Here is a 6,704-nt window from a genome sequence, read left to right on the forward strand (position 1 = left end):
CTGAGTGTTGCAGTGTATTGTGCAGGCCAAGCACCACCATTCCCTTCTTTTATTTGAAAAACCCTCCTCGACAATGTCCCTTCCTTTCTGGGGTATTTTAAAATGCATTTAATCTTTGCAGTACCCTTCCCTCCCCCCCCCTTTTTCCTCCTACACCGTTTTCTGATCCTCTTCTCCTTCCTAGACAAGAATAAATCTATTTTCCTGTAATGAATCAGTGTCATTTAAAAACAAAATCCAAAATCTTTTGTGTTGCTGTGCACATCAAAATGAACTGCGCTGTGAGTCTTGGCTAACTCACCTGGTTGCTGGTTTTATATTAAGGCTGACATGGTAGCAAGTGGTGGTGGGGAAGAGAGAGACACCAGCCCCAAGTGCAGTGTCCTCAGGAAGCTCCTGGCACTGACCTTTGCTGTGTTGTCTCTCCTGGGTTTCTTGTGCTGCCCTTGTAGCGGTGATGGCTGACCAGAACTATGGGGCCTCTGTAATTGAGGCTTTTAGTGTTTTCATTGTAAGCCTTCACTTCATCCAGAGAAGTCCAGTGGTTTATTCTGGAGTGTCTGAGAAGGGAGTATAAGGCCTTTCACAAAGCTGCCTGGTACATTCCTTTGAGGAGGCAGACTTCTTCTCTCCACCCAGTGTTCAGCTGTGCCAGGAACAAAATGAGTGTATGGCATACTGAGCATGGGATTTCTTTGTTGTTCTAGGTCTTTCCTCTTCATGCTTCCCATCTGAGTTAGTTTTCACCACCTGCAAGTTACCTTTTTACAGAGAAAATAAAATTTCAGTAAAGAAAAAAAAATATACCTGGTTTGTCAATATTAGAATAATACTAAATAGGGAAAACCTGGCTTGTAAGAACAAGAGACCATCTGATCACTGTTGAGAATCTCCAAGGATATAGTGTATAAATAGCTGATGACTTCACAGGGAAGCTGTGCTGCACTCTGAGCTGAATAAAACTGAAGCAGCTGTATTAGGTTGATCCTTCTGAGATTGGCATGAATGAGTTCTGCCTCCCCAAGGTGATGCGGTGCAAACACGAGTGGGCAGCATGTCCGTCCTCCTTCCCTGCCTGCGGTCGGGACAGCAGGATCCGTGGTCTCTCTGGGCTGCAGGGGCTTGCCTGCCCTTTCACCTCTGCAGACTCTCCAACCCCTTCCCTGCTCCAGGGAGGACAGGGCTGGAGCGTTTTGCAGAGAGCATGGAAAGCTTGCACTTCGCTTTGCATGGCTGGTGTGTGATTAGTGAAGGATTTCAGGCTTGAGCTGTCAGTCCTGCACCTTTGCGTACACACAGTGCTAATAACGCAGCCTGTGGACAACCGTTGGGTTTGCAGCACAATCCTCTCTTTATTGAGGCTGTTCTCTAGCATTAACTCCTTCTCCTGCTCCTGACTAATGCAGGCAAGTATTCTTAATTGAATAGATAATTTGACCATTTGTTCAGTTTCTCTCTCCAGCAACGGTTTTCCCTCAAGGGCACGTTTCAGGCTTTTCCTTTGTTATTTAGTGAGGCCCTTTGTCCTGGAAGCAGGTTTTTAACGGTCAGTGTCTGTTCTGTGACAGCACCAGAAGGACCCATAGCTAGAATTCACCCTTCAGTGAAAAGGGCTGTTATTATTTTGAGTGTTTTAATTGTGATGCAAATACCCTTTTGCTGGTATTTCACAATAATAGGTCAAAATGATCTTGTCAGAAGTCTGACTGGAAATCTTACCCCTCCCTTCTGTTTCCTGTTGTTGAAGCCTTTCCACTGGAAGCCTGTAAACAGTCTGGTGTCCAAGCAAGACTTCACAGAAAATGAGGACAAAATAGGTTGATAGTGTTTTGCTGTGACCAGGTCCCTGATGGGAATGTGTAACCTGCTGATACTTCCCTTAAGGACAGGGAGAAATAACCTTAAAGGTTTCCTGGAGGGAAATAACTTCCTGTGACATTTGGAAAGGTTAAAAGTGTTGCATTCCTCTCCATGATACATGTTTTGGTTTGAATGAAACCCATCTTTGTCCTGTTTTCTGCATCAGGTTAGCAAAGTGTTATGTTGTTTTATGCAGCAGAGTGTGCTGGTATCTGAACTGGGCTGGGTGTATTGTCTGATCCCACTGCACCTTGGGGGTGGCTGCAGGTGCTGCATTTACCACCTGCTCTGCTGAGTCTTGAGTTAGTGCCAGGAGCAGGCAGTGGAGGAGCTGATGTGAGGCATGCACAGGTTTCTGCCTCGCTGGTTCATATCCCAGAGCTCCTCCAACTTCCTCAAGGGACAAGAATCTGGTCATGTGCTCTGTTGCAGTCTGCAGTGCTTTGGGATTTGGCCATGGTGGCTGACAGTGAGGATGATGTCCCAGTGTATACTGACTGCCCTGATGTCTGATTCTAGTGATTGGAGTTTATTTATTTATTTTTCTTGCCATGGTGAACTTGACCATATGTCATTTAACCACCACTGCTCGTCACTTCTGGGTTTTGCCTAGTTAGAAGTATCCCTGCCAGCCTCCTGCAGAAGGATACAGAGAAGCCCAGAACAACCTCCTTTCCAGTGTCTTGAAACACTTGGTAGATGTTAATGCTCACAAGCTGCTCTGGAGGCAGGTAAAAGAAAAAAGTAATTAATTTCCTCAAGGTCATACAGCAAAATCAGATCCTGATATGTTTTCCAGGATTGGTGTCTCTCAACCCTGTGTGCAGTCACAGTTATGTCTCTGAACAGTACAGAGATGGCAGCAAGTGCAAAGGGAGGAAAACTGTAGTGGGACTGGGGAATTGTTTGCTAGACCAGCACAGTACTAATGTTCTTGTGGTGTACATTTTTAAACATTAATGTTTCCCAGCCATTTTTGAGTTTCTTTATGAAAACCAGGCTCTTAATATCAAGGGTTAGAATATATCTTAACTTCATCAAACCCTCAGTGGAAAAAGTGTCACTCTTTTTCCCTGTCCCTTCCCATGCACCAGATCTGCTTCTTTACATAACATTAAGTGCTGTTCATATATATGTACCATACAAGCACAGTCATGTGTAAGTATGGCTTTTGGTGCTAATAAATATTAGTCCTGTCCCTCAAGAACTTTTCTTGAAAAGCAACACCCAGGACTGGATCCAGTCCAGTGACAAATGTGAGGCTCTTTGTGCAGAGACAGCTGTATTTAGGCTGGAGCTTTGTTATAAAAGTGTCTGTATTGTAATTGTTTCTCACAGTAGCAGTGTCAAAGCAGCTGCAGCAATAGTCATTGCCTCTTGTGTATTTTGCTTCCCTCCTTGCACTGTAGATGTTAATATACATTTGTGGATTCTTGAACTCATATCCTTAATGTAATCCTAAATATCCATTTGAATGGATATTTCGCTCATTTGAAACATGCTGGTTTTTTCTTTGTGTCCCCTCCATCTTTCCAGTCAAAAGAACTACAGATAAAGAAGCAGTTTCAGGATACATGCAAGATCCAAACCAGACAGTACAAAGCACTGAGAAACCATCTGCTGGAGACCACGCCAAAGAGTGAACATAAAGCTGTCCTCAAACGGCTCAAGGAGGAGCAGACCCGGAAGCTGGCTATCCTGGCTGAGCAGTATGATCACAGCATTAATGAAATGCTCTCTACACAAGCTGTGAGTCGCCTCCGAGGGACCCAGGGTGCCTCAGCCAAAGAGGGATGTTTGCATTCTAACCGCTCTGTCTCCTGACAGCAGGCTTGCTGCTTCCTTGCTGCACATGCCATCCCCTGCACAGTCCTTCCTCTGTGTTGGGAAATCAGTGTTCAAATGCAGAGGAAAGACACACTCCCCTCTCCAGGCAGGCTAAAGCTGAAGCTGCTGTTGCAGAGATGCAAAGTGATGCATCTGTGTGGCTTTTGCATGAAATGTGGCAACATAAACATCCCTGTTAGAGCATCATTATACAGTGTGCATCTGGCTGTCATAAGTCATTTAGCTTTTGATTTGTTGATGACACCATGCAAAATATGTCCCACTGGTGAAGATGCTCATTGAGTCATTGAGGAGTCCAGAGTTTTGACTGTAATTCTGAGGACAAACAGTTGTGAAAGTTCTGTGATTCCTTCTTTGATTCCTTCACTGAGGAATGACCACATGAGCAATGCTTCAAGTCCTTGCTACAATTGAATGTGCACTTTTCTTTGCACTTTTTGCGTATTGCATCCTGCTCACATTGCTTTGTACACCAGCTCGATGCTGTGAGGCAGGGTAGCTGGCTTCATTTATAGTGGGAAGGTTAAAAATTCAGTATCCTATTGCTTTTAGGTTTATTTCTTATATTCTTTTGCCCGAGTCCTGCATTGGCAGGGCTATGGTCTTAAGTCTCCTGTGTACAGGTAATTGGTTAATCCAGTTGAACAGAGCAAGAGAGCTTCTCTTTGCCTCTGGCAAAAGGAGAGCTGAGGATGTTTGCACCTCCAGCAGTCTGGTCTCTGCAGTGTGGATCGCGGTTCCTGAGGCGCCACTGCTCATCAGCATCACTTGCATCAGTGCTGTGGGCTCACTGTCACCAGTCTTTGTCACTATAGGTCCTCTGTTCAGCGAAGCGAAGTACAATAGAGACCAATTGTATTGCTAAGAAAACAATGTCCCATCCCATTCTCCCCTCCCCGTGGTCCTCCCCTGGAGTGTCAGCAGTGGTTACCCTGTGGTGAAACGTCTCTATTGTCTGTCTTTCCCAGCTGCGTTTGGATGAGGCACAGGAAGCAGAGTGCCAGGTCCTGAAGATGCAGCTGCAGCAGGAATTGGAGCTGCTGAATGCATATCAGAGTAAAATCAAGATGCAGGCAGAGGCCCAGCACGATCGGGAGCTGCGCGACCTGGAGCAGAGGGTGTCCCTGCGTCGGGCCCTCCTTGAGCAGAAGGTAAAACGGGCCTGTGAGCATCCTTGGCACGCACATACTTCAGATCTTAAGTTGCACTTACCACTGAGAGAGCAACTGCTTTTACCTTGCTGTATATAGTAAGACAGATCATTTGGGTCTTTGTCTCTCTGGGGTGAAAGCTCAGTGACACATAAACTAAACTTTCTGCCAGCTCAGCCCTCCTTTGTGAGCAGCTTCTGGCTGGGATAGAGCTGCCTGAAGTGTTCCAGAGGGAGCTGTGCCTCCCTGGGCAGAAGGGAAAGTGAACTGTTCCCTCTGTCTCTGAGCTGCAGATTAGCTTCCCTGGCTCGCCAGAGAACAGACAGTGACAACCTAAAGCTGGGGCAGGGGCTTGAGGAATTAGCATAGTATCAGTAGGACATCTTTGAGCAGAGAGGAAAAAAGTAAGACTGTGTTTTATGGTAATAGTATTTTACTGCAGATCTGCTCCATTTGTCAGTCTATGGAGACCAGACTGCAGTTTCCCTATGAAATAATGTGTCTCATGAGCAAACTGAAGTAGCCAGAACCACCAGCATGGGGGACAGTTGCTCCTTGTTGAAGTTTGCTTTCCTATGCAATGCCAGATATGTGGTGTGTATAGAAGTGTAAGTGGCCTACACAAACCAAAGGAAAGGAAATGCAGCAGTCAGCAAAAGGAAATACAATCACCCTTCCTCCTGCAATTCTTTTCCTCTTGGATTTGCCCTGTGGGTGCCAACCATCGCCATTCACGCTGCAGTTGCCAACTTTGTTGACCAGCAATTATTAAATTAGGACAATTACTCTGTGGCCTCGAGGTCCTTTACACTTCAGTTCTCCCAGAGGCTGATGGATGGATGCGGGGATAGTCCACAGAACAGTGCTCCACCTCATGGCCAGCCGAGGGAGCATCCCCAGGGAGACAGCACTCTCCTGTTGGGCTTTGGTCTCCTGCAAGTGGACATGACTCTGAAAAGAGCTCAGTTTGTGAAAACAGAGTTCCCGTGTGCAATAGCTGTCTTTAGGCACCATTGCTAGTTATTCTGGTCCCACCTCCTGTCACAGCCTGGCACTTGAGTATGGATTTAGGCTGGAGGTGCATTGCCCTCTGGTGGTGTGAGCTACTCTGGGAAAGAAGTGTGCCACAGTGAGCCAGGCTCCTGCTTCTGTGGGAGCAGCATGTAGTGCAGACAGTGTGATGTTAAAAGTTTCAGTGAGGCCAGTGATGTGAGGAAACCCACATCAACCATTGTGGACCAGGATTGAAGTCTGTGCATGGAAAGCCCCTGGGGAGCATTTGGCATCAGTAAAGGTGATGGGAATCTTGGCAATGCTACTGCACAGAGAGGAAAAAAGAATAAAAATAACAGCTAGCGTGATCTTTTGTGTGTTTTCATCCCTTTGTTGCCTGAGAATAGCAAAAAAAATGGTGCTTCAACTTCCATAGGTTCATTTACCAGTACAGTCCTGGCACATGGAAATCACAAAGTCATGAACCAGCAATGAGACCTTGGTGGGGTTACAGGCACTTGGCAGCAGCTCAAGGGTTGCAAGGCAGACACATCCTTCTTTTGCAGGTGTTCTGTTTTTCTAAGAATTAAAGAGTTGTTGAGAATATTCTGGTGTGGGTCCCTCAGCAGTGTCACCTGCTGTTTGCTGGCATGTGCTAACTGAAGTTGGCAGCCAGAAAAAGGGCAGGTATGTGCACAAGATGAGTTGTCTGCATTTATATGCACAGCTAAATCTGTAGCCTGTGGCAAAGTCAGTCCCTGGTGTTCAATAATAAACCAGATTCCAGAACTTAGTGTGTGCACAGGACTCTGCTTCCTTCTCATCAGGCTGCTCTTTGTTATTGGTGGTGCC

The 6,704-nt window shown here is 46.1% G+C and overlaps 1 protein-coding gene across 1 annotated transcript in view; it reads left to right on the forward strand.

Moving 5' to 3' along the window:
• Positions 1–6,704, forward strand: part of TAOK1 (TAO kinase 1) — a 69,025-nt gene that overhangs the window by 51,519 nt on the left and 10,802 nt on the right. Inside the window, exons 18-19 of the mRNA XM_071574819.1 lie at positions 3,397–3,609; positions 4,677–4,859. Coding sequence (XP_071430920.1) covers positions 3,397–3,609; positions 4,677–4,859 — 396 coding nt within the window. The remainder of the gene's footprint in view (positions 1–3,396; positions 3,610–4,676; positions 4,860–6,704) is intronic.

This window comes from Pithys albifrons, chromosome 21 (genome assembly GCF_047495875.1).
Source record: "Pithys albifrons albifrons isolate INPA30051 chromosome 21, PitAlb_v1, whole genome shotgun sequence".
In the NCBI taxonomy this organism is placed as follows: Eukaryota; Metazoa; Chordata; class Aves; order Passeriformes; family Thamnophilidae; genus Pithys; species Pithys albifrons.